Genomic DNA, 27,597 nt, shown 5'->3' with positions numbered 1-27,597 from the left:
TCAGAGTAGCAGCCGTGTTAGTCTGTATTGCAAAAAAAACATAAGCTTTCGTGGGCTACATCCGATGAAGTGGACTGTAGCCCACGAAAACTTATGCTCAAATAAATTTGTTAGTCTCTAAGGTGCCACAAGTGCTCCTGTTCTTTTTAAAAAAGCAAACAGAATGTTGGGAATCACTGAATGCCGCTGCACACTGAGTGGATGTTTTCAGAGAAATATCCACAATGATTCCAAGATCTCTTTCTTGTGAGTGGTAACAGCTAATTCAGACTCATTCATTTTGTAAGCATAGTTGAGATTGTTTTCCAATGTGCATTACTTTGCATTTATCAACACTGAATTTCATCTGCCATTTTTGTTGCCCAGTCACCCAGTTTTATGAGATCCCTTTGTAATTCTTCGCAGTCTGCCTGGGACTTAACTATCTCGAATAGTTTTGTATCATCTGCAAATTTTGCCACCTCACTGTTTACCCATTTTTCCAGATCATTTATGAATATGTTGAACAGCACTGGTCCCAGTACCGACCCCTCAGGGATACCATTATTTATCTCTCTCCATTCTGAAAACTGATAATTTATTCCTACCCATTGTTTCCCATCTTTTAACCAGTTACTGATCCATGAGAGGACTTTCCTCTTACCCCATGATGGCTTACTTTTCAAAAGTCAATTTAAATTAAATACTTTTTTTAAAAATGTATATTTTTTTAGAAATCTAGACCTATTATGTATTTTGGTGTAACTTGCATTATTCTTATGTTAAATTTGCAGAATCCTAACAAAACATTTACTTTATTCATATCTCTTTTATATATCTCATTGGTCCTGACACCCCCCCTGTAAATTCGAACACCCCCCCTAATTTCAATTCCTGGGGAAACCACTGGCCCCAGCTTACCTCAGCTCCGCCTCCATCTCCTCCCATGAATGCTCCGCCCTGCTTCTCCTCCCGCCCCTGCTTCCCACGAACGAGCTCTTCGCGTGGAAAGCCTGGGAGGGCTGAGAAGCAAGCAGGCTTCCCGCTCACGCCCAGGCAGACGGAGCTCAGGTAGGGGTAGAGGGAACGAGGAGGGCCGTGTGCCCCGGCCGGTCTCCGGCTGCGTCCCTCCCCGGCCCCACATCCCTCCCGGGCTGCCCGGCTCCAGCCCCGCGTCTCTCCCCGGCTCCGGCCCCGCGTCCCTCCCGGCCCCGCCCGGCCGCGGCCCTGCCCCGCTCCGGCTGCGTCCTCCCCGGCCCCACGTCCCTCCCGGCTGCCCGGCTCGGGCCGGCTCCAGCTCGGCCGCGGCCCTGCCCGGCCCGCGTCCTTCCCCAGCCGCCCGGCTCGAGCTCGGGCTCGGGCTCCGGCCGTGGCCCTGCCTGGCCCGCGTCCTTCCCGGCTGCCCGGCTCGGGCTCAGGCTCGGCCGTGGCCCTGCCTGGCCCCGCGTCCTTCCCCAGCCACCGGGCTCGGGCTCGGACTCCGGCCGCAGCCTTGCCCGGCCCCGCGTCCTTCCCCGGCCACCCGACTCGGGCTCCGGCCGTGGCCCTGCCCGGCCCCGCGTCCCTCCCCGGCCGCCGGGCTTGGGCTTGGGCTTGGGCTCCGGCCACGGCCCTGCCCGGCCCGGCCCCGCGTCCCCGGCCGCCCGGCCCCGCCACAGCCTGGGTCCGGGCAGGGCGGCAGCCGCAACCCCACCTACCCAGATGCCGATTCCATCCCCGGGCTCCCGGCTCCAGCCGCAGCCGGACTGTAGCACCACCAGCCACGTCCAGGCAGCACGGTCAGGGGGCAGGAGGGGTTGTTGGAGAGAGGGCAGGGGAGTTCGGGGGTGGGGGGGAGTGGACAGGGGTTGGGGGGGTCAGAGGGTAGGGAACAGGGGGATTGAATAGGGGCAAGGGTCCTGGTGGGGCAGTCAGAAAGGATCAGGGGTTGGATGGGGGCGGTGGGAGGCAGTCAGGGGCAAGGATTCCAGGGGCTGTCAGGGTACAGGGAAGGGGGGGTGGATGGGGCAGGGGTCACTGGGGGGGGAATGATCCCTCCTGGGGTGAGGAGGGAACCAGTTGTTATGATTTTGGCAGCTCATCACTGGACGGAGGGGTGAACACAAAGACCCAGGATGCTCCAGATTTTCAGGTGCCCTGGCTCAGTCCACTCTCAACTGTCACACGAGCCAACCAAGTATCCACAGGGGTCTTTGGAGTAGAGGTGGTGTCACCATCGAATATCGCGTCCAGCTCTTTGTAGAACTGGCAGCTCATGGGCGCAGCACCCAAGCGATGGTTTGCCTCCTGTGCCTTGCGGTAGGCATTCCGCAGCTCCTTCATGTTTACCCTACTGTCGGGGACCCGAACCCAGATGGCGAGGTTCGTTGTCTGACCGCAGAGAGACAGGCAACACCAGCAAGGTCCGATCAAAAGCTCTTTATTGAAGGATGCACACAACAATAGAGAGCAGCCGTCTCCAGAGAGAACCAGCATACTCTTTACAATTAGTATAAGTTTATATAGACAGTTCCGTTGCATCATAGATTATTCATTTAAGCAACCCACCCCCTTCTCCTAACAACTAGAAACTAGAAACTTTTAGTATACATGCGTACCTATTCTCCTATACCTTACAGCATTAAGTGATTAATGACGTCTTATCACCCTCTTACTAGCATGGTGACGAGCACCAGAAATTAGGAAACGGGGGAGTTAAGAACAGACAGAGAACAGAACCAGGGAATGAAGACAGGGAAGCTCCTTATCTGTTCTTTAAACAAACTGTTCTCAGCACAGTACATCTGGTACAAGAATGCAGCTCTTCTCTTATCTCACTTCTTCCCAGCTCTTTGTAAGTATGCTTCTTGGTGTTTTTCCACTCAGGGACTACCCAGAAACCCCTGTTAGCCTGACTTCGGTCAGGCTAGCATAACTGTTTTGTGCAACATTTTCTTTCAGGCCTAACACTACTCTGCAATGTATCCCCAGACATGGCCCTTTTCTGTCATGCATCATGAAATCTATCCATAGGTATCATAATTCCTATGGCTGGAATGCAGCTGGGACTGGATAACCTCCTCTCCCCAAATGCTGATGAGGTCCAGCAGCTTGGCATTGCTCCTAGTGGGGGATCACCTGGTTGTGGAGCAGGCACGTCCACCTGGAAAGATGCGCTGAGACCACTGCACACGTCACTGAGCAAACAGGAAGGGGACTTTCAAATCTGCAAAGGAATGTGTGGGGTGGGGCTGATGGTTGGTCACCTGAGGGCAGGGCAGTAGAGTTCAAACTGATAACCAGAGAGGCGAGAACAGGCATTGTGGGACGAAGGCCAAATGCAGTGTTGTAATCACCACGGTGTCTACAGGAGTGCCATGAATTTTAATTTGAATGCACATCTGAAAATTTATACCAAAAATACATTGTTACTTGTTATTCTTTATTCACATGTTAAAAAAAAAAGTTACACTCATCCAATCAGGGAGCAGAAACATCATCATGTGACTTATGTTGGCCAGCTAACATAATGAATAGAAAATAAGTGACCAGTTAGCAAAAAGTCCATAGGGTCGCTGTAGCACAGGGGCTGCTTACTGCCCCCCCGGGCAACCCCTTGCAGCCAGAGATCATTCCACAGCACCCTGGCTCTGTTATCCCCTTTTCAGGGCCCCTTAGAACTCATAGTTCAGAAGTGGTTCCAAGAATCCCCCCCCAAGACATCCCGTTTATTGAGTCCTCTGACACATACTGGCCATGTAGGCCCCAGGCAGTTCAAGGTCTCTCCAAATTAACACAAACTCAGAGTCTTCATCCCAGCTGGCCTTTGCAGTCTCTCCCTGCTTGTTCAGGGTCTCTCCCACACCTCATTGCGTAGAGACCTTCCTCCAGCTTCAGCGTTTTCCCTACTGACTCAGGGCCTTTACAGGCACCTTCTTGCTCCCTCTCTGCAGCCTGTAAACCTAATTGCAACTTTATCTCCCACCTCCCTGAAGCTTCCTGCTCTTTTTATCCTGCCAGCTCCTGATTCAACCCAGGTGTGGTTCATCCTGCAATCAGGGCTGTCTTAGTCCCAGTCTATCCAGCACATGGAGCCAACCACCCTTTTCCAATGGCAGAGGCTATTCAGTGAACATTTAGGAGTGTGTGCCAGAAATCTGGATTTATTTGCAGTTTCAAACACTAAAAAAGGACCAGATTTGACAATTTATTTGCAACAAATCTCAACTAGCTGCACAGACCAGCAACCTAGAAAGTGCAGCTAAAGTACTGATTTTTAACAAGGGACAGAGAAGGACATTAGGAAAAGTAGAAATTGTGGGGCCTGATTCTTCACTGACTTCCACATTACACGCTCCAGTACACAAGCATGAAGTGGGCATAAAACACTACTAAACTGGATTTCCTCACTAGTAGGAGTAGCATTTTACAGTCTCTTTGCAAAGATTCAAGTGACTCCTCTGGAGTGCAAAGATCTCTGTGATCCCTCCTATCACCTGTGGACAAATAGACAGGAGCGTGGACCTGCAAATGAGGATGAATCTGACTAGTTGATCATTAAAATGTGTGTTTTTATACAGCACAGGGGTTTGGAAGTGTAGACCTATGCATAACTGTATGGGACTAGAGCAGTGGTGGGCAACCTGCAGCCTGTTAGGGTAATCCGCTGGTGGGCCACGAGAGAGATTCTATACATTGACCATCCGCAGCTCCCAGTGACCACAGTTCACCATTCCCGTCCAAAGGGAGCTGCGGGAAGCTGCAGGGACATCAAGGGTCCGTCCTAGGACCAATCCTATTCAACTTATTCATAAATGATCTGAAGAAAGGGGTAAAAAGTGAGGTGGCAAAGTTTGCAGATGATACTAAACTGCTCAAGATAGTTAAGACCAAAAAAAGACCGTGAAGAACTTCAAAAAGATCTCACAAAACGAAGTGATTGGGCAACAAAATTGCAAATTAAATTTAATGTGGATAAATATAAAGTAATACACATTGGGAAAAATAACCCCAACTATACATACAATATGATGGGGGCTAATTTAGCTACAACAAATCAGGAAAAAGATCTTGGAGTCATTGTGGATAGTTCTCTGAAGACATCCACGCAGTGTGAAGCGGCAATCAAAACAGCAAACAGAATGTTAGGAATCATTAAAAAAAGGGATAGAGAATAAGACAGAGAATATCTTATTGCCCTTATATAAATCCATGGTACACTCACATCTTGAATACTGCCTACAGATGTGGTCTCCTCATCTCAAATAAGATATAGTGGCATTAGAAAAGGTTCAGAGAAGGGCAACTAAAATGATTAGGGGTTTGGAACAGGTCCCATCTGAGGAGAGATTAAAGAGGCTAGGACTTTTCAGCTTGGAAAAGAGGAGACTAAGGTGGGATATGATAGAGGTGTATAAAATCATGAGTGGTGTGGAGAAAGTGAATAAGGAAAAGTTATTTACTTGTTCCCATAATATAAGAACTAGGGTCCACCAAATGAAGTTAGCGGGCAGCAGGTTTAAAACAAATAAAAGGATTTTCTTGTGGAACTCCTTGCCTGCGGAGGTGTTGAAGGCTAGGACTTTAAAGGGTTTAAAAGAGAACTAGATAAATTCATGGAAGTTAATTCCATTAATGGCTATTAGCCAGGATGGGTAAGGAATGGTGTCCCTAGCCTCTGTCTGTCAGAGGGTGGTGATGGACAGCAGGAGAGAGATCACCTGTTAGGTTCACATCCTCTGGGGCATCTGGCATTGGCCACTGTCGGTAGACAGGATACTGGGCTGGATGGACCTTTGGTCTGACCCATTAAGGCCGTTCTTATGTTCTTATGACATGCTGGCTGCCACTTCCTGCAGCTCCCATTCGGTGGGAACAGTGAACTGTGGCCATTGGGAGCTGCGGGCGGCTGTGCCTGTGGACGGTCAATGTAAACACACAGTCTCGCAGCCCACCAGTAGATTACCCTGAGAGGCTGCACGTTGCCCACCACTGGACTAGAGGATGCCACTGTGCAGTTTGCATGGTGTAAGTTTCCTCATAATTGCCATTGCATTTTGATTGCCACTTGCAATAGTCCCCATCTACCTGTTCTTACCTATTTCCTCAGCAGAGCTCATCAACCAGGCCAAATCATATGGTGTTTTTGTGATGTAGATAAATGCCTATCCCCACAACAACTCGTTTAATCAAAGTAAAACCTGAACTCGGGCCTTTTAAAGTGAAAAGTTAGTGCCCTAATTTTACCTTTATGAAACTTTTGAACCTGCACAGACTAACAATAATATCAACCATTTAAGCAATGAAAATCCTCAGTTGTAGGATCAAGTAAGTTTAAGCTTTAAGAAACTTCCCTTTTTGCCTATAGGTTGGCTTGCTAAAGAGAAAAGAATACCACAGGAAGCTAGATATACAAATGAAACCACACACATTGCTTTGAAATTTTAGAGATGTGTCTCCCCATCTTTGCCAATTTTTAAATAAAATTATGAGGAAAGTTTAAACTGTATAGAACAGTAAAACAAACAAACACTTACCTGGTTTTGAATCATCACATATTTTTTCTGATATTTCTACAGCTGTGATTTTGAGTCCTTCAAATGTATCCACATAGTAATATTTGTCTTCTGATCCAGCCATGGCCAAAAGCTCATCAGGGTTTGCTCCTTCTATCCCAACAGCATAGATAATAATTCCACTGTCTCTTAATCTCTTGGCTGCGTCACCGAGCTCTGCTGCATCACGAGACGCACCGTCTGTTATCACTATAAGAATCTGTGGAACTCCCTTGCTTTTGCGGCCTCCATGCTCCTGAGCAAACAGAGCTTCCGAATAGCCAATCGCCTTGGCTGTATACGTTGAACCTCCCTTAGATCTGTCGTTCTGGATAGCCTCAACAATCTTGGATTTTGTTGTGTACTTATTAAGGTAGAAAAATGTTTCTGGTTTATCAGAATATTTTACAGCTCCAAACTGAACTCTATCTGGAGCGACATCAGATTTTTTCACCAAGGCAATCATGAAGTCTTTCATGGTCTGATATTGTACAGGACTTATGCTCCCAGATCCATCTATCACAAACACAACATCTAATCTTTCTAGCTTTTTGAATTCTGTAGAAGAACAAATGACAAAAAAACAAAAAACCCGAACAGGTAAGTAAGTACAGACTCTTACTGAATCTTTCTTACTAGTTCTCTTGTATTCAAGCAAAGCTTGTGAATTTGGATCATTTTTTGGAGGCAATAACACAACTGAACATCCTATGTTAGGCATGTTTGGGGAAAAATCCATCAGTCTATAACAGAAGAGCCTAACCGCTAATCCTAAAATAACTGATAGTCTCAACTTTATCTAAAATCCAGAGGGACAGGGGGAAGAAATGAATAGTAACACAACAGAATGGGATCAGGCTAGATAATCAGAATAGCCTCTTCCAGCCTTAAAAAAATCTACGAATCTGTATTCTATTAGAATACAAGCACCAGTTAAAAGCTTTTGTTTTCCCCCAAAACATATTTTAAGATTTTCATTTTTTGAGTTAAGTCAAATTTCTGTGACCCTTGTTCTACAGAGTCACCATACACACAGTTTTATTTACTGTTTACTAATGGAAGTGAGCCAAATTCTGCTGCCATTTGCATCTATGCAACCACACTGAAATGCATGGAGACCCACCAGGCAGCAGTGATAGCAGAATTTATTTTGTGCTTTGGATCTATTGCAATTTTTTCTTCTTTGTGTAAGAAAGATGTTCAATTTGGAGACTGAAGCCCTGCCATCCCTGCACAGCCCCCAAGGCCCTAGGTTGCAGTGACCAAAAAGGGGTGAACGTGACTTTTGTGAAACCCATTAAAACTCCTCCTAAACTAAAGATCAACATTTATGACAAGGAGATGGGAAGTCAACACCTGATTCACAGTTTAGTAAGGAGAACATTGTAGCTCCTAAACATGGAACTAAATATTTACCCTTTAGGGCATAACACAGTGGCAGGTTTAGATCTGTTCTCACTTTGCAACAGCAAAAATGTGTTTTCTGCAATTGAATAAGTGAGTGCAAGAGAGACCCAGATCTCAGTCCCGTAAGCCCCTGAAATGGAACATGCAGTGTGCAAAGAGGAGAGAGACTCCTTGTGCTCTCCCCAGCCCCGTTGTACAACCATGTATGGGGCCAGGCATAACCTGGCCCTGAGCTATTCCATTTTTCAGGTTCTTGTGCATCAGCAAGCTGTGCAAGGTTTGGATAGCAGCCTCTGCAGGGAAGTGTTAGAATGATAACCATCTGTGCAATTTTATTCTATATAGGTTCTTATACTGCAATCATCACCTTAATATACCTGTGTGCCTTCCAGCCATGTATTAAGCAGTGTGCGTTTTTTCCTCTTATCTTCTCCCCGGGGCAAAAATGTGTTTAGTGAGTTGTTTTGAATGTCACCCCCATTGCCCATATATTTATGTTAGAGAAGGCAAGGTCAAAGGAAAACACCTTGTACTTGGAGTGGAAGGTGGAGAGGTTTGTGACGCTCCTTAGTTCCTATGAGAGTTTATTTCACACAGTCCTGGACTGGGCCCCACAAAAATGAGTAGCATGTGGTACTCCCTACCATTTTCATCTATCTGCACACAGTTTTATGCCTCTTTTGCACCTATTTAAATGCTTCTGTTAACACATTTTCTTAAAAGACTTGGCTACACTGGGTTTGAACTACATCTGGAACCCAAACTGAAACTTGTAAATACAGTTCCAACAAAACTAGTTTCTGGTGCTGTATTGCTGGCAACACAGATAGGGGCCAGACGTGTGTGTGTGTGTGTGTGTGTGTGTGCACACCTATCTTCTAGGCCATTCAGGGTTCGTGTGTAAATTAGTACTACTAAAGTCTAGCAGGTAAATACAACCTATAGGGCCCATTTCTGCCCTCATTTACATGTGTACAATTTCTATGACTTCAATAGAAGTTGCACCCTTGTAAATGAGGGCAGAACTAGACCATTAGTGTGAACAAGAATCAGTCCCCAGGATGTTTTACACTGCCAGACCACCACAAAGGAGCCTTAGTATAAGTGAGAATCAGATTTAGTCTTTTCTTACACCCATTAGCATGCATATTGTACTTTTAAAATATTATGAAATTTATATTATTTGTTTGAGAGAATATAACATCTTTGAAAGCTAGTAGGACAGGCCTCCTGGTCAGGGGCGGCTCTAGGCACCAGCAAACCAAGCTGTTGCCTAGGGCGGCCAAATCTAGGGGGGCGGCAGGCTGGGCCGGTGGACCTGCCGCAGTCATGGGTGCGGGAGGTCCACCGGAGCCGCGGACGACCGGACCTGCCGCAGGCATGACTGCGGCAGCTCAAGCGGAGCCGCCGGACCCGCGAACCGTCCGCAGCCATGCCCGCGGGAGGTCCGCTGTTCCCGCGGCTCCGGTGGAGCTCCCGCAGTCATGCCTGCGGCAGGTCCGCTCGTCCCGGGGCTCCGGTGGACCTGCCGCGGGAGCTCAACCGGAGCCGCGGGAAGAGGGGACCCGCCGCGGGACCGAGGCAGGGCGGCGCAGCGCACCGCGCTGCCTGGGGCAGCCTATTTTCTAGAGCCGCCCCTGCTCCTGGTATCATGAGCCAAATTCTACCTTCATTTTTCTCGCACACTTCTCATCCCTGTAGGCATCTCCAAGAGAAGATGGCATTGCAAGGAGAAAGCACACCTGTTTATTTACTTTATTACAGTACTCAGCTATCTGGACAGAGCAAAATTCCTACCCAGACACAGATTGACATGAGTTATTGAAAACTGCAGTACTTACATACCCTCATGAGGCCTGCATATTCCAAAGATGATCTCATCTTCTATGTGCTTCAGACTATCAAAGTTCTCAACGTAAAAAACCAGCTCAGGCTTCCCACTAATCTCTTCCAGCTGAGATTTATTTGCATTAAACACCCCAACAGAGTAGATAATAACATCTTGATCACGTAGGGCTCTTGCTGGACTTTTTACTTCATCCTGAGCTTCCCCATCTGTAATCAGGATAAGAAACTTTTTGACAGCCAGACGTGCACCTTTGGGAGGCTTGAAATAATCAGCCACAAATGTCAATGCACTTCCTGTTAGTGTATTTTCCCCTATAAGAGACATTCTATCAATAGCACTGAAAATGTCACTTTTTGAAGAATATCGGTCAAGCTGGAATTCTTCCTTGTTTATGTCACTGAATTGGACAACCCCAACCTGCATTCGATCTGCGCTGATGTCAGATTTGTTGACCAGTTCTCTCATAAAGTTTTTCATTTTTGAAAAGTTCTCTGGTCCTATGCTTCCAGAACTGTCCACTAGAAACATGATGTCAGCTGTCATTTCTTTGCAGGCTATAGAAGAAAACATATTTATATTAATATAACCCAGGCTGTACATTAAAAATAAGCTAATAGATTTAACTGGGGCAGGATGGTCTGGGATAGACGGGTGGATGCTAAGATTTCTGGCTGTGCTGGGTAAATGGGGCAATAGTGAGGCAGGGCCGCCCAGAGGGGGGGGCAAGAGGGGCAATTTGCCCCAGGCCCTGAGCCCCACAGGGGCCCCCACCTGAGTTTTTCGGGGCCCCTGGAGCGGGGTCCTTCACTCGCTCCGGGGTGCCCGGCAAACTCTTGTGCGGCCGGGCGCAGGAGCTTCTGCCGCTCCCGGTCTTCGCCGGCGGGGGGTCCTTCCGCTTCGGGGCGGAAGGACCCCCCGCTGGCGAATTACCACCGAAGACGGAGCGGGACCCGGTGCCGAAGCGCAGCCTGGTCTTCGGCGGTAATTCGGCGGCAGGGGGCCCTTCCGTTCCGGGACCCGCCGCCGAAGTGCCCCGAAGACCCGTGGCAGGGCCCCCCTCCGCTGAATAATCGCCGAAGACCAGGCTGCGCTTCGGCACCGGGTCCAGCTTCGGCGGTAATTCGGCGGCGGGGGGTCCCTGCCGCGGGTCTTCGGGGCACTTCGGCGGCGGGTCCAGGAACGGAAGGGCCCCCCGCCGCCGAAGACCCCGGGCCCCCGGAATCCTCTGGGCAGCCCTGTAGTGAGGTAGGTGGATGGATGGGTGGGTGCTGTCCGGGGGCAGCTCTAGGAATTCAGCCGCCCCAAGCAGGGCAGCGCGCCGTGCAGGGCGCTCTGCCGGTCGCCGGTCCCGCGGCTCCGGGGGACCTCTTGTAGACGTGCCTGCGGAGGGTCCGCTGGTCCCGCAGCTCCGGTGGACCTCCCGCAGGCATGCCACATCTGCGGGAGGTCCACCGGAGCCGCGGGACCAGCGGACCCCCCGCAGCCATGCCACCTGCCGCATTCCTGGCAAAATGCCGCCCCAAGCGCCCGCTTGTTGCGCTGGGGTCTGGAGCCGGCCCTGGTGCTGTCTGAAGAATAGCTGGGTCAGGGAGCCTGGGGCCAATACTGAGCCCTCTCTCACATGCGGTTACTGCCCCCTTCTCCGGTTGCTGCTATGCATTAGAATCTACTGGGGAGCAGCTAGAGGTGAGGCAGAGAGGTCACCCGAGTGTCACAGCAGCTTCCAGGAGAATCAACTGCAGAGCTGTCCCTGCAGCCTAATTGGGTGCCTGAGGATCCGGATGGGCTGAGCGCAGGTATGACAGGGCTGCTGCTTGTGTGAGTGCCACACGAGTTGCATGACACTGGACAGCACTGCTATAAGTTTAGTAGGGTTGCTAAGGAGAGATTTGCTAGGCACATGCATTTACACACACAGGAGAGCTATAGCTTGTGCTTGGTTGTCTGAGCCACTTCCATTTCCCAACAGAAAAAGATTCAGTGGCTCACAAATCAATAGAGGTGGAAAAGATTCAGGGGGTTACAGCTGTGTATAAGCATAGGACACTAGCATTCTAATAATGTACCTGTTAATCGCAAACACCAACTTGACATAGCTCACTGCTAGAGAATGTAGCTTGCATTTGTTTTCCTCTTACTCTGTGTCTGTGTGGTGGGGGTTGAAGGCTATTGAGCATCACAGTCTCAAAGACAATGATCTTAAATGCCACCCTGCCTGACTGCAGCCTGACAGTAGGGTTAGTGCTCTGTGGGCACCTGAACAATTCATGACACAGGTATTTACACTGGGACAATAGCAACACAACATGACAAGTTGGAAACACACTACTTGACGTAGGACTACCCTCTTCAGTTGAAAAGCCATCTTGTTGTTACAGAGCTGAGGAAAAAAAGGAGGAAGGAAAAGCAGTGCTTTGATGCTCTGATTGAAACCAAATAAAAATACCTTTGCTTTTTTAAAGTAAATGTTGAACATACACACAATAGATTTAAGAAAGAAAACTGCATTATTTATAATTGGCTTGCAACCATCTCTGTTCAAAATGTGCCCAAAGTATATTTATACATTTCAGTTATTCAGGCTGGAGTAATATGCTTATCATGTTTTGAATTTGAAATTGTTTGTTATATAAGAGGAGGCTTCGTGTTCAATTAGCGCTCTGAGTTCAAAGGGCAAAATCAGAATTTTCCTTACCTTCTCCAGAACGGATCACTTGAACAATTTCATTTTTTATGTTTTTCAAAGAGTCAAACTCTTGCACAAAGAAAGTCCTGCTCTTTGACCCTGCAATCTCAAGGAGCTGTGCTTCATTTGCATCTTTTACACCAATGGCATAAATATTGACTGTCTCACTCCTCAGTCTCTCAGCAGGCTCCTTCACACTGTCATGTGACTCCCCATCTGTTAGGACAATGAGGTGACAAGGCACCCTGCCAGCTCTCTGCTCCCTTGCCTTTTTAAACAGTGGCTGCATGAAAGTCAAAGCTTCTCCAGTATAGGTATCCCCTGTTATTTGCCTCATGGTGTCAATGGCCGTCTCTAAATCGTTTGTTTTGCTATATTCATCAAGTTCAAACTCCAGTCTTCTGTTATGTGAGAACTGCACAGCTCCAAAGCGAACTTTATTCGGCCCTATGTTAAACATCTTAATCACTTCCTTCAAAAAAATTTTGATGTCTCCAAAGGCAACAGGACTAATGCTTGTTGAGCCATCAATGAGCACATAAATATCAGCTTCCTCTGTGTCCACATATCCTACATGAAAAAAGAAATTGTATACAGAATTTGTGTGAGGACAAAATGTAAAGAGAGAAACACTGAGAGAAGCATCAAAGCATAGAGACATGTAATTAGGGCCCAGTTCTTTTTAGAGATACAGACTAACACGGCTCCTACTCTGAAACCTGTCAGTATTTATACAAGGACACAAACCCAGGTGGAGTTCCACAGTGGCCGAAAATCTGCCAGAGAGTGAGGTTATCATGGTGCAAAGTGGCTGTAACCTTAAGGTAAAGAAACCATGTCTGAGAAATGCTGGTTACTTATCTTATGATAACTGGAGTTCTTCAGGTTATGGGATCCCTATCTGTATGCCACTCAAGGTGCCCATGCACTCCATGTGCCTAAGAGCAGAAGACTTTTTGACAGCAGTGTCTCTTGATCCACATCTCTGCCCATCACCTCCTTGTGCTCCAAATCGAGGGCATAAGGGACCACATGGACTGACCACCTCTCCAGTTCCTTTTCTACCATGAATAACCCAAGGAAGGGATCAGAAGCAGAGTTGAAGGAGGGTGGGTAGTGGAATACAGATCAGTACCACACATCTTGAAGAACTCCAGTTACTGTAAGGTAAATAACCAGAATTTCTTCTTCAAATGACGGTTCCTATGTATATTCAATTCAAGGTGGCTCACAAGCAGTACTCAATGAGGAGAGTGCAGGGAACCCTGAGGTGTTTGGCAGTGTGATCCTGCTGAAGAGACTCATTCTAGGGCATAATGCCCAGTAAAGGTGTGCATAGAGCTCCACATTGCCACTCTACAGATCTTCAGAAGGGGAACTCCATGAAGCAAAGCCACTGATATAACCTGTACACCTTGTGTGGGAGGGGTCACCATCAACTCACAGTTTATAACACATGCAATGCCACAATTTAGCTTTCACTGTGCCTGGGATTTATACCAAGGACCCAGTTCTGCAGAACTTACATGTAGAATCCCAGTGACCCCAACAGAACCCATGTGAGTACAGAGCAGGACTGGATCCTCCTTTTGCACACGCTGAGTAATTAAATCCCAGGTAGCCACTAGAAAATACCTAAATTCCATGTGTGGGCTTCATTTATACGCTATCTGCATTTCACCTCTGAATTTGGCCCTAATCTATATAAGTCTGTCAAGGTTTACGATAGCACTGATCAATCTAATATGTAAATCTAATGTCCATCTCCATTATCCAAACACAGTTTCAGTCTATTATACAAAGTCTCATAAGGTATAGAGATCCTGACTCAAGAGTGTCAGGCTTCACCTCAATTTTTATTGGGAAAATTGCGGACTAAATATTGTATTTTTTTTAAATCACACAATACAACAGAATACAAAGGATACTGAAATACCAGGCATCTGAGTTACTGAAGTTTGACTCCCACTAAGGAAGAGGAACAAAGTCAGCAGCATCTTCATATTATGAATGAACGTTCCAAGCTTTAATCCTGGAAAAATAAAATAAAAATCCCATATATCAAATATCACAAAGAACATGACTGCACAATGCACTAGTATAAGGAAACTTATAGGGTTGGGAAAGATGTAATCCAATCCCAATATGCTTTTATAAAGAACCTAAAGCACAATAGATAAAGAAACAGGAAAATGGTAAAGGATACATTGTCTTCTTCTTTATCCATGAAATCAGACATTAATTATTATAATCTCACCTGTGTGGCACTGATGCCTCCAACCTTCCTGCTTCATAGCTATTTAAAATGTTTCCAAGGTGATTTTGATGACATCATTTCCCCTTTGTATCCCTCCACTGGATTCTCCTTCTCCACTGAATCAGCGGCACCTTACCTTTCAAATCTAGTTTATTATTATGGCTCTGACCTTCACCTTCGCTCTGCCAGTGACACCCTTGAGCATCCATTTATCTGCTTGTCACAGAAGCACCTTCCTGCTTTTTCCCATGCCACCCCACGTGCTGGGGAAGAACCTTCTGACACCATTCACAAGCCATCACCTTATTCTCACTGAGATTCTCCTTGAAACCTATTTTTAAAAGATACAAGCCTACAAACCAAGGAATTCTAAGTAGGCTCCTGTCTCCTGCAACTACTCCCTTTCTCTTCCCACCCCACCCTCGGGAATTGAAAATCCTAATTACCCAAATAGGCATAGGGGACACACCACTGATTCAGATCATCAGGATTTTTGGTTATTTGAGTGAGTATCAAACATTTCCACTTCAGCTGTATACAGAACTTCATAATGGTCAGTGACTGAATGAAATTTCACTGTGAAACTACAGCTAAAAATATCATTTCCTTTAATCCCAATTCCCAAAGGTATCAGACATCCCCCAAGTCATTTGGATAAATGGACTTCACCTGTATTTCATTTAGAATCTTTTTCATATACATTTAAACACACTGGAGCTAGGCTGTGTTGATACATTTCAACTTAAAGGGGTACACTTTCAATCAGGTGCTTAATCAGGTGCCTGTGCAACATCAAGCAATCGGTAATTGGTGTGCTTTTACTAGAGAGTAAACCCTGAAGAGCCCTTTGGCCCTAGAGAGAACCTGTTGGCCTGCCAAGATTTGGACATTGCCTTTTTATGTAATGGACTATTATTGCACCTCAGGCTCTCTGCAATGATGAAAGGCAGCTTAAAATGCTATCACTGTTCCTTTCAACTACATATTTCTCTGCATTTCAGGTTTAATATAAAGAAACTCCTAAGAGTCCATGTTTTACGGGTGTATTTATGTGCCCCTTGTGTATAGCTATTAAAACAATATTTAAACAAATAAAAAACAGCTAAATGAGAATAAGGATGTGTAGTGGTAGCTGTACAATGAAATGGCTCTCTGCATGCCATTGTGAACAAGACCTAGATGTACTTTGCTGAGGGATGTTAGGCCCGAGAGCCTCGAGAGCCTATTACGCTTTTTACAGATGCTCAATAAACCCTTCTGTTTGACGCTAGCTGAGAGTCACTGCAGACTAGAGATCGGGGTTGCATTATTCCCTCTGGATGTGGAGGTCCCGGGGGTCCAGAGCGAGTGGACTCCCTGAGGGGGCCCATGGCAGGAGACAGGCGTGCTGAAGGCTCCGTGAGGTGCAGTCCCAGGACGTGGGGGAGCCTACAGCTTAACCTAGCTTGACCAGACAGCAAGTGTGAATAATCAGGATTGGGGTGGGGGGTAATAGACGCCTATAGAAGAAAAATCCCCAAATATTGGGATTGTCCCTATAAAATAGGGACATATGGTCACCCTAGTTTAACCCACGAGAGAGAGTGGACTCATAAGAAGGGCTGTCACACTGAAGGTGGTTCCTCCCAGGGACTGTTCGGAGACAAGAGAGCATGAGTCCTGTGAGTCCATAACAACTTGTTGCTGAGTGACTTGTCTATGGAAGTACTAACTTCTGTCATGATATTTACTTGTAGGTATGTTATTTGGCCACTAGATGTCTCTGTGCTGTACTGAAAGTCCCAGCAAGGGGGCAGTCTCTGGTCCCACGAGAGATGGAAGCCAACTTGTTTTGTTTCTAGCTTATTCCTGTATTAATCAATGTCTGCTTTGTAAGGGCTGTGGCTACACTTACTATGACAATCTCCACATACGTCCAAATTCTGGACCCACTGCACAGTTGGAAGTAAATGGACTACACTCTAGAGGAAGCATATGGGAGATGGAATCCTCTGCCCAGATCATAGATTGGTTATGAACCACCTTGCAGCAACTACCACAGACTAAAAGCTACATCACCTGTACACCTGTTGCAGCCACTCTTACAGGGAATCTGCTGTGTTTTGGAACCACCATCCCTAGCAGAAAAGCTCTCTGCCTTGTGATGCAGGGAACTCCTGGGGTGCTGGGAAATGCAGTTGGTACAGATTCCTTGCATCGACGATCTGCATCCCCCACCTCCTTTCCACAAGCACTGGAATCGAATGTCAGTCTGCACCCATCAAGTTCCTCCACTCCAGTGGAGGATAGTGGAGGGAACGGGACAAGCCGCATAAGGCTGGCCCTACTGCCAGTGATGTGTGATCTTGCATCTTTAAAATCAGAACCGAGTCCATAGAATAAACTACTCTGTAAAGGGAAGTTGCATTATGGGTGTATGCAAACTCAAAACACTCCACTCTGATCTATACCTGCAACTGCCGCACACTTAACAGCCCTAACACAAATCCTCGTCCTTCCCGCCCATTGGAGAATGGGACCCAGCAGGCAGCCTCAAGATGAGGAGCAGGGCAGTACAAGCAGAAGGAGCCCTGCCAAATGGCCAACAGGCTGAGGCAGTGACAGAATGAACAGTTGCTCCTGTGGCCACATAACTCTAAGCAAAACATTTGTAACGACCCTCAAAGAATATCTTGTGTCCAAGGAGCCTCTCTGACACTCAAAGAGATGGTTCAGAAAGCTCTGCATGCCCCCATCCCTGTTAAATAAATCCCCAGCATAGGGAGCGTATCAGGGCATTTTGGGGGTGGGTGGAGGTGTGGCAGAGGCAGTCCTATTGACAGCTATTTCCTAGCTGCCAGAAGACCCATACGGACCATGGTCAGCTGGGTTCAAGTTAAGCCAATGCTAAGGGCTTCCCTAAACTGTACTGGGGGGACTAATCAGCTCTTTGAAGCCCCAGGGAAGAGGAATCACATTGCCTCCCTTCTTAGTCCCATTGCAGGGCTCTGCATCAGTATCCTAGAGATGAATTCAGGCTTGGAATCTTTGGAATCTGTGTGACAAAGCCAATTTCTATGAAGGTCAATCAAAACGACACCATCCAGTACAGTGTAGATTCCACGCTTTGCTTTCTGACTTCATTATCTTTCTTTAAATAATCAGAACAGTTGCAAGTAACATCTGAAAAAAATGTAGTCCAATTACACACAGTCAGTGGTTTGAAAACTATGTTTGGCTGTAGAAAAATATAGCGAATGGAATACTAATTTTTTGGAAAGCAGACAGAATCTATTGCTTGACAGACAATATAAATTTTCACAACACACGCAAATACTGTCTGATTGCATTGATAAGAAGAAAAGGCTTTAGGATAGAAGGCAAGTTAGATATAACTTTTTTCAATCTTGCGATTTGTGAGACATTTTACAAATCCAGGGTCGGTTTCATTTTATTAAATTTAGGGCTGTCGATTAATCTCAGTTAACTCTCGTGATTAACGCAAAAAAATTAATTGTGATTAAAAAGATGAATCATAGTTTTAATCACACTGTTAAGCAATAGAATACCAATTTAAATTTATTAAATATTTTGGATGTCTTTCTACATTTTCATATATTTTGTATTGTGTGTTGTAATTAAACTCAAAGTGTATATTATTTTTTATTAAAAATATTTGCACTGTAAAAATTATAAACAAAATAAATAGTATTTTTGAGTTCACCTCATACAAATACTGTAGTGCAATCTCTTTCTTGTTAAAGTGCAACTTACAAATGTAGATTTTTTTTGTTACATAACTGCATTCAAAAACAATGTAAAACTTCAGAGCCTACAAGTCCACTCAGTCCTACTCCTTGTTCAGCCAATCACTAAGTTTGTTTACATTTATAGGAGATAATGCTGCCCTATCCTTAATTACAATGTCACCAGAAAGTGAGAACAGGCATTTGCATGGCAATTTGTAGCCAGTGCTGCAAGGTCTTTACGTGCCAGATATGCCAAACATTCGTATATCCCTTCATGCTTCGGCCACCATTCCAGAGGACATGCTTCTATGCTGATGATGCTCATTTAAAAAAAAATGTGTTAATTAAATTTGTGACTGAACTCCTTGGGGGAGAATTGTATGTCCCCTGCTCTGTTTTGCCCCATTCTGCCATATATTTCATGTTATAGCTGTCTCGGATGATGGCGTAGCACATGTTGTTAGTTTTAAGAACACTTTCGCTGCAGATTTCACAAAATGCAAAGGAAGTACCAATGTGAGATTGATAATGCCGTAAAGACAAGGGCTTTACTTGTATCTGTTACATCAGAAAATCTAAGTGTACACTCCCCAGAAATGTTCATGTGAACGGAGAAAGGGGGGCAATAAATTTCAACTTCAACTCAAGGGGTTACCTTTGAATTGTCCCCTCACTTGGAGGGATCGGTAGAGCCATCAAGAAGGGAAGGGTGCTGCCTCTCAGCCCCATAGAGTCTCCTGAACTACAGGGAAGAGTAAGCTTCCCATCCCACAGAGGGGTGGCTTCTTGGTGCTGCTTCTCTGGCAGCCCTCTACCCCTTGGCAACGTTCCTTCTGCAGGAACCAGACTGCCATTGTCCCGGCATGCACATCTCTACAAGAAATAAAACATAAACAAGCCAACTAAGCAACAAACCCGTCACCACAGGGGTTCAAGCAGGAGGTGGAAGTAAATGCAGTTTCAAGTAACTGTTATAATCATAGATACCTACTGGGAAAGCAGTTGCACGGGAGGAGAGCAGAACTGCTCCTCCTAGGAATGTGCAAACAATGCAGTCTCACATAGTACACCTTGCCTGGCTGGGGCCTGCCTTTGGTGACCTAGGTTTTGAGGGCAGATGTAATGGCAGGAAGACAATGGAAGAGTAGGGTTAGAAAAAGTTTCCAGGAAGGGGAGTTGGAGCAGTAAAAGCCTCCGGGTGGAGAAGGCAAGGAAGGTGATGGAAGAAAATTTCCCCTCTGGGAAACTCTTGCATTTTCTTTAAAAGTATGCAACGACTCCACTAATATGGGTCCCTCCTTCTCCTGAATGGGACCTCCCTCCCCATGAGCCCCTGAAGAGCTCATTCTTTGCAATACACCCAAGGAGGAGCTTCTGGCAGGTAGCGGGAAGGGGGGATAATGCAATGGAGAAAAGGGGGCTGATTGTTAATTTCTAATACTACATTTTATACTAAATGATGATGGCAATGTAATGTTATAGCAAACATTTAATACTATTTCAAAATGCTTGAACAATACTACTGGGGATTTTGCTGTTTACCACTCAGCTACCATCACCGGTAAATTATACTCCTGGCCTGGCTCACCAACGTGCCTGTTTTTCTTTCTGGTCTCTACGCACATCTCACTTTGGGAGAACAAGCCAGGCACATTATCACTTTCCCCTTGCATGCCCAAATCCAGACAGAGGTATAAGGGAGAGCTGTTCTCCTAGGGTGACCAGATGTCTGATTTTATAGGGACAGTCCCTATTTTGGGGTCATTTTCTTATATAGGCTCCTATTACCCCCCCCCAACACACACACACACAACCTGTCCTGATTTTTCACACGTGCTGTCTGGCCATCTCTGAGTGGTTATGCAGTCCTGGATAAAATCTAGCTCTTTGTAAACATGGCAATTTTGGGATCACCTAGTGCAGTGGTTTTCAACCCCTGGGGGTACACAGAGGTCTTCCAGGAGGTACATCATCTCATCTAGATATTTTCCTAGTTTTACAACAGGCTACATAAACACTAGCAAAGTCAGTATAAACTAAAATTTCAGTAATAGTGTGCTGAGACACTTTTGTAAGCAAGTAGTTTTAAAGTGAGGTGAAACACCGAGTATGCAAAACAAATCAAACTCCTGAAAGGGGTACGGTAGTCGGAAAGGTGGAGAACCACTGATCTAGCAAGACGTGAAAAGCAAAACACACTTGTCACTTTTTAGTACCAAGTCTTATTGTAGTTTTGAGGAACCTAGTAATCCCTGCCTTTAAAGTCATTAGGCTAAAATATCCATTTCCTAGAGGAGGTTAAAAAATCCTTCCTTTAGATGCATATATTTCTAGTGCAGTGGTGGGCAACCTGCAGCCCATCAGGGTAATTCGCTGGCAGGCTGCGAGACAGTTTGTTTACATTGACTGCCCGCAGGCACGGCTGCCTGCAGTTCCCACTGGCCGGGAATGGCAAACTGCAGCCACTGGGAGCTGCAGGTGACCGTGCCTGCAGACGGTCAATGTAAACAAACTGTCTTGTGGCCCACCAGCGGATTACCCTGATGGGCCGCACGCCCACCACAGTCCTAGTGGAATAATTTCTCAAATATAAATTACTACCATGCCTCAATATCTTCAAGTGAGAGCATAAATAGAAAAAATATGTGATTATAAATAAGACAAACCTAGGGAATTCTTCATAATCTGTATGTTAAGTTGATTTGTAAAAGTAAAATATTAAAAAATAATAAATGCTGGAGTTTTGTGTAATATCTAGGTCAGAATAAGAATGAAATTATCTTGGGGATATTAGATTTTCCAAGGATGGAACACCTTCATTTGCAAACCAGCATCTTTTAATATACAAAAAGTATAGCATGTATATGTATAGATTTATATACAATACATTAACACAAGCAGAAACTTTCATCGTAGTTAAGATTGCAGCAGGACACATCAGACTCACCCAAAATTTTAAAATAATTGAAATAAGATATGAAGGGGAAAGCCTTTGGCATTCATTGCCACTTTCTCTTACCCTTCAACATCATCAATAACTTTCACTTCCATCTCTAGCAGATACTGAAAAGCCACATGTACCTCAATTTTAGCAAACTTGTGCTCTGCCACAAAATCTTAGTTTCAACCTCATACACTTTTGTATCAAGAAACTGGCACATCTGACTTTCAGACAGTTCGTATACATATAACACCATTCCACCTTACCATCACAGAGGTTGATTTTTGTGTTAAGAGTGTGAGTATGACTAAGGGGGTACATATGGCTTATCGGTATCCAATGGAGAAAGAAGTGGATACATTATGGAGTGTTAATAATAATGCCTATTTCTTCTATAGCACTTCTTATCTGTAAAGCTCAGAGCACATCACCATCTTGAATGTATTTATCCCCACAACACCCTTATGAGGAAGTGTTATCATTCCAGTTTTACAGATGGGGACGTCGGACACAGAGAGGCTAAGTGACTTGCCCAAGGTCACACAGGAGGTCCCTGGCAGAGAAGGGAATTGAAGCAGGGTCTCCTACAGCCTAAGCTAGTGCCCTAGCCATTGGACCATCCTTCCCCTTTACTATAGTTGCAGACAAAAAAAGGTAAAACATTAATCAGCATTAGGGTTGTGGAAATGTATCAGTAATTTAAGAGTCTAAAACATCACAAGAACATTGTAATTATCTTAAAAACAAGCATTGCATACTCAGGAAATTCAGAATTATAAAGTTAAACTTAAATATGTATACGAACATTGTCTATATATAATGATATAAATAAGGGGGCAGAGAGAAAAAGATTATACTGATAGATCTATATACAAATCAAAGTTCAAGAGATTTTAGAGAAAAATCTGTATATTACCAAAACATCAGAGTGAAAATTTCAGACTGACAGTATATTTAAAAGCAAAACCTGCCACAGAGTGAAATGTAATTTTGTAGCTTTCCTTGGTAATGCAGAAGACAGCTTGTGATACTTACCACATAAAGGGAAGATGTTTATAAGCTCAAAACTTTAGATCCTCCAAAGTGGCTCAGGAAAGACTGGACCCCTTTTAAAAGCAACTCTATCAGTAGTTTGCCAAAAAGCCCTCCCATTATGACAATTTAAATATGTATCTTTCAAAGGCTTCCAAACCACCAGAAATAATCTCCTCCCCTCTCCTCACACAGTGAAGAAGGTTGGTCTTCAGTGCCGAGTTCACTGCCAGCAGCAGCAGCTATGAGGGTGAAGCTCAGGGCTTCATCACTCTCCTGGGTTTCTTACTAACCTGATTTCACTTTGAGCATCAGTCGTTCCTGTAAATTCTGCAGCTGAGGGCTGGGTAGCAGCCTTGGGCAAGGTTTTTTTTCTCAGCAGCTTTTAGAAAGGGTGCTGATGTTTTCGTAATTTATCCGTATTAATCCCTTCCCATGCTTCTTATCACAAGTTCTTTTTACTGCCAGGATAATGAGGTGACCCTCATCCCTCTTTAGGGAGTAATGCTGCAAAGATGCAGAAACACAGGCTTAATGCTGTACCAAGTGAATTTTCTCCCCCAGCTGACTCACTCATTTTTTGGACTGCTGGACAACAGAAATTCCTCGGAAACTGATAGCCATGATTATTGTATATTCTAGTAATAATCATTTTAAAGAGAAAGTTTCCCGCATATAGAGTGAGGAAATGGACATTTTAAAAGTGGGTAGATAGATAAATAATGCAGTATATGTTACAGTTGCATCCCATACATGGCATTTTTAAACTGTGTTGTTGTTGAAAGGTATGGAATTGGCAGCCCTGGAAGACTGAAGTCATTTATTCACAAAACAGGTTCACTAAGGGCAGCAGCAGTGTAAGCTACCCTGCCCTGCTACAACATACTTCTGGTGCCCCAAACCTAAGCTGGAATTTAGGAGGAGGAAGAGCTCTATGATGAAGAGTATGACACACTAGTTGACAACAGTGGATATCAAAAGCCAAAACTAGACGTTTATTTATTAAAGTGAATATGCCCTAAGCTGATAAGTAGGCTTGGAAGGAGGAGATTTTTTTAATCGGTAACTGTTGTTCAACATTGATTTTATCGCACGCACACACACAAGCAAGCACGTGCCTAGGTTGGCAAGCTGCAGAGGGCAGCCTGCCGGTCGATGTGAGGGTGGCAGTCAGGCAGCCTTTGGCAGCATGCCTGTGGGAGGTCTGCCGGTCCTGCAGCTTCAGTGGCAATTTGGCTGTGGGTATGCCCAAGGCGCGGGACCGACAGATCACCCGCAGAAACACCGCCGAATCTGAGTGACCAGCGGACCTCCCGCAGGCATGCCACCGAAGGCTGCCTGACTGCCGTGCTTGGGGCGGCAAAAAACATAGAGCCGCCCCTGGTCATAAGGTCATTACAGATTCAATCTAATCTCCTACACCTTCTATATCTACAATGATAATTGATGTTGATAATGGTGATCCTGAGGCATTGCAAGATCCTGAAGTGCCTTCTGAATCATCAAAGATTAAATTATGTTCAGTATAGTTTTAGTATTAAGTGTATTTTTAGTGATCTGTGTGTACACCATGCACTGCTGTCAAAGTTAGACTCAGGACTCACAGTTTGTCAGACCACTCTGTTTTATTAGCACAGCGCTCTGCTAATAACACCCAGATAATGTGAGCACCATGCAAGACACAAACTATCTTATTTATACAGATAAAAGGGTGAGAACTTAACAAGGTAACAAAGGAAGCAGAATCAGATAAGTTTACCTGGGCTAGGCATGCATATCTTATTTCCTTACTAACTATTACCCATCTTCTGTTAATGTTTCGCCATTAGCACCATTGTTTATGCCTAATGTTTCTTTTCCTGGCACCTGTATTTCAACATTTCTTATTTCTGCTTAAAGGTACATACAATATTTCTTTAATCCATTCTTATTTTTACAATATAATTCATTCTACTTTCACAATCCCTCCTTTTGGTCAAGCTTACGCCATGACCAAAATTTTACGGGGTTCCACATATTAACCGTTTTTTATTTCTTTGTTCATCAGCAATATTTAAAATTATCATATTAGCACTCTGTTCTGGGGCAGTCACCTGAGTGGCATGCCTTACACAATTTTGGGTACAACAGGAGACTAACTGAAAACATACAAAAATTATTAGGATTCCAAACAGGATAGTCAGGGCTCCCTGAAACAACCAGTTTCCTATGCCAGAGAATACTTAGCCACTTTCATAAAGAACTTGGCTCTTCATGGGGAAGATATGCGATTTGTTCTAAGTGGCTAACGTGATCTGTTACCTTATTGGTATCGTCAGGTATAAACACACAACATTGTTTTCCAATGAGAGCACAGGTCCCTCCTTTGGCCGCCAGCACTATGTACAATGCCTGACGGTTTTGGAGGCCACCTGTCGGATTGCCCCTGTTTTTTTGGCCAGTGCTCTTAAACTTTCTCCAGTTTTATTTGCCATTATTTTAACTACTTCTTTTAACCTTAGGAGCCTTTTTTTTTTTTGCCTGGTGTATTACTCCCCCAAGTGGGTTAAAGGAACTGCCAATAGTCTCTTCCCAGGTGTCATTACTGTTCCATATTGTGTTAAACGGACAAGGTCCTCCAGTGAGGTCTGGGGAATTGAGTGGGATAGCCAGGACAGGAACATCAGTTTGAGTGTGGGCTGGGATGTGGCTGCAGACCCAGCATTTAGAAATATTAAGGGTCTGCGCTATTCACACTTGCTGCTGGATAAAAGAATTGTCATTGTGGACTCCCCAGATTCTCTCCAGCCTTTGTAGAGTTAACTTTTCACTCTCTTTCCATAAATCACTTGTTTATCTCCCAAAATAACACCTTTATCACCTCAGATTTCACCATTTTAAGTATTGTTCCAGGGGTTCATGCCTGCACTTACTGCTTTTCTTACTCCTTACACTATGCCCTTAGGGCTTCCAACCTGTTTTTCAGTTTCTTTATCTGTTGCTTGCCTGCTTTTCTGGGCCTGATCCTGCTCTTTTTTTTTTTTTTTTTTTTGTGTCAATGAACCGTTTGTGAGTGATATTGTGGTCACTTCACAATTTTGAAATAAATGTTTAAGGAAAGGGACCAGGAAGGGTGGGGGCTAGTTGAGGAGCCCCCCCCCCCCCCGCTTGCTGAATTGGTAGTGGAACACTAAAGAATCAGTTTTTGAGGCAGACAACAATGGGGAACAGAACAAGGGCCTTTTTGTCCTTTTTACAATGAGATGGGAGTATTAAGGGGGTTGGATCGATCCAGGGTGGGTTTTTGAGAACGGGGTAAAGGGGAGCGCTCGGTCTGGTGGTGGGAGAGGAGGCTTTTAATAAAGCTTTCAATTTATTATTTGAATATTTGAGAGAGGCGAGTTTTTGATTTTGTCCAGCTACGATTTGCCTCTTCCCACCACTGAATGAAACAATTAACCTCTTCTTTAGCCAATTTAGTTTTAGGTTGGCCGAGTTTGTCCTTTAAGACGTCCACTCGGTCTTGTTCCAAGATTTTAACAGTGGCCACTGAGTTTTGGGATCCCCCTGAGTTAGCCTAGACCATTTTTCCAGAAATTTACAGGAGTCCGGACCCTTCTTACAGGAGTCTGGACCCATCCTAAATATATAAAATGAGCCGGCGTTCGTTTAGGGAACTGTCCCGACTTAGACGTCTGGTTACCCATACAGGAGGACTTCACACACCAATCGCACAAGGAAATTCGGGTTTGTGAGAGCAATGCCCGGTGTAACACACAAAAGGAGCCCACAGGCTACTGCCTCAATTGCCCTTGCTTTCACACCCAGGGATTTACCCAAAGTGTGGTGCGGCTGCAATTGTGCAGATTCCACTCACTCAGACCGCAGGGACAGGAACCCCTTGGTTGGCTGATCCCCGGACGAAGATGGCACCCAGACTCAAACACTCCACAGGAAGACGGATAGACACAGAGACAGAACAGTCCTCAGTCCGGACAAAACACAGAAATAATTACCTGACCAGATTCCTGATGTCAGATCCCGGGATCCCTACCAGAACAGAGTGGGAACCAACAGGTTCAATGGCGTAGACTTCACTGTAGTCGTGCACCTTTCTGTTCTGGTGGAGGACCGCTCGGGCCAAATGCCCAGGTGCCGGCTGCCACAGTCGTCCTACAAAAACAGTCAGGAATCACACAGCCCCAGTGAAGACGGTTGCCATCTCGGTGGAACCTCCAAATTGTCAAAGTTAGACTCAGGACTCACAGTTTGTCAGACCACTCTGTTTTATTAGCACAGCGCTCTGCTAATAACACCCAGATAATGTGAGCACCATGCAAGACACAAACTATCTTATTTATACAGATAAAAGGGTGAGAACTTAACAAGGTAACAAAGGAAGCAGAATCAGATAAGTTTACCTGGGCTAGGCATGCATATCTTATTTCCTTACTAACTATTACCCATCTTCTGTTAATGTTTCACCATTAGCACCATTGTTTATGCCTAATGTTTCTTTTCCTGGCACCTGTATTTCAACATTTCTTATTTCTGCTTAAAGGTACATACACTATTTCTTTAATCCATTCTTATTTTTACAATATAATTCATTCTACTTTCACACTGCCCATAGTGATATGCAGAGTCATACAATAACCTACTGTATAGAAAACTTTACTGGTATACACCTAAGTGCTTCAAGAAACCAACCACTCTGCAGTACAGTATTACTACTGGATTGGTGAGTACCTGTATACTATTTTATACTTTATTCATTTTATTGTATTCTAATTCTTTGAAAATTGGTATTCCATTGGTAACTATAACTCGGTCTTGCATCCGACAAAGTGGATATTCACCCACGAAAGCTCATGCTGCAAAACGTCTGTTAGTCTATAAGGTGTCACAGGATTCTTTGCTGCTATAACTCTTAGTTAACCGGAATTTTTGACTAATCAGCACCCTCTATTCTCCCAACATGCTGGATAACAAAGCTTTTACTGTATTTGTGCAACTGTGAACATTTAAATAAACAAAATAAAAAAATACTTAAAAATAAACACTGATATCAGTCAAAATTATTTAAAAAATGAAAATCAAATTCTGCCAAGCCTACTACTAAGGCAGTCTGTCATGGGATTGTAGGACTTTCTGGATATTTTCCCTTTTATATTTTAAACAATAAATCATGCTGCCATAACTCGAA

General features: G+C 44.9%; 1 protein-coding gene across 3 annotated transcripts; it reads right to left on the bottom strand.

Moving 5' to 3' along the window:
• Positions 1–2,401: 2,401 nt before the first annotated feature.
• Positions 2,402–22,854, bottom strand: LOC120397417 (collagen alpha-6(VI) chain-like). Of its 3 annotated transcripts, none has more exons than XM_039523223.1 (6): positions 22,706–22,854; positions 14,391–14,486; positions 12,464–13,024; positions 9,765–10,322; positions 6,495–7,070; positions 2,402–3,359 (listed from the first exon to the last, which is right to left on the bottom strand). In XM_039523223.1, exons 1-6 carry the CDS (start codon positions 22,722–22,724, stop codon positions 3,343–3,345), a joined length of 1,827 nt encoding a protein of 608 aa, XP_039379157.1. In that variant the 5' UTR covers positions 22,725–22,854; the 3' UTR covers positions 2,402–3,342. The 3 variants fall into 3 exon arrangements, with proteins under 3 accessions (XP_039379157.1, XP_039379156.1, XP_039379158.1); XM_039523222.1 differs by lacking the exon at positions 22,706–22,854 and adding an exon at positions 16,770–17,338; XM_039523224.1 differs by lacking the exons at positions 2,402–3,359; positions 22,706–22,854 and adding an exon at positions 16,770–17,345 and having other exon boundaries at positions 6,823–7,070; positions 9,761–10,322.
• Positions 22,855–27,597: the final 4,743 nt, after the last annotated feature.

This window comes from Mauremys reevesii, linkage group 2 (assembly GCF_016161935.1).
Source record: "Mauremys reevesii isolate NIE-2019 linkage group 2, ASM1616193v1, whole genome shotgun sequence".
Taxonomy (NCBI): domain Eukaryota; kingdom Metazoa; phylum Chordata; order Testudines; family Geoemydidae; genus Mauremys; species Mauremys reevesii.
The sequence above is the reverse complement of the archived record's forward strand: the minus strand, read 5'-3'. Positions and strand labels throughout refer to the sequence as shown.